This window comes from Colobus angolensis, unplaced genomic scaffold (assembly GCF_000951035.1).
Source record: "Colobus angolensis palliatus isolate OR3802 unplaced genomic scaffold, Cang.pa_1.0 Scaffold4265, whole genome shotgun sequence".
NCBI lineage: Eukaryota > Metazoa > Chordata > Mammalia > Primates > Cercopithecidae > Colobus > Colobus angolensis.
Window position 1 is genome coordinate 2,665 of NW_012117672.1, and position 668 is coordinate 3,332.

General features: G+C 44.5%; 1 protein-coding gene across 1 annotated transcript; it reads left to right on the plus strand.

Moving 5' to 3' along the window:
• Positions 1 to 6: 6 nt before the first annotated feature.
• On the plus strand, positions 7 to 663 carry LOC105522360 (olfactory receptor 13C2-like; the record flags this gene model as incomplete). Its single annotated transcript, XM_011956855.1, has 1 exon — positions 7 to 663. A coding segment is annotated over exon 1 (636 nt), but the record flags the coding sequence as incomplete, so codon positions are not given.
• Positions 664 to 668: the final 5 nt, after the last annotated feature.

Sequence of the window (668 nt, forward strand, 5' to 3'; positions counted from 1 at the left end):
ATCTTGGACCCTCACCTTCACACCCCTATGTACTTCTTTCTGGGGAACCTCTCCTTCTTGGACATCTGCTACACCACCACTTCTATTCCCTCCACCTTGGTGAGCTTGCTTTCAGAAAGAAAGACCATTTCCTTTTCTGGCTGTGCAGTGCAGATGTTCCTTGGATTGGCCATAGGGATAACAGAGTGTGTGCTGCTGGGCATGATGGCCTTTGATTGCTATGTGGCTATCTGCAACCCTCTGAAATATCCCATCATCATGAGCAAGGATGCCTATGTGTCCACGGTAGTTGGGTCCTGGATCACAGGAGCTGTCAATTCTGCAGTACAAACAGTGTTTGTGGTACAGTTGCCTTTCTGCAGGAATAACATCATCAATCATTTCACCTATGAAATTCTGGCTGTCATGAAATTGGCCTGTGCTGACATCCCAGGCAATGAGTTCATCATGCTTATGGCCACAACATTGTTCATACTGACACCTTTGTTATTAATCATTGTCTCTTACATGTTAATCATTTTAAGCATCTTCCAAATTAGCTCTTCTGAGGGGAGAAGCAAAGCTTTCTCTACCTGCTCAGCCCATCTGACTGTGGTCATAATATTCTATGGGACCATCCTCTTCATGTACATGAAGCCCAAGTTTAAGGAGACACTTAATTCAGATGA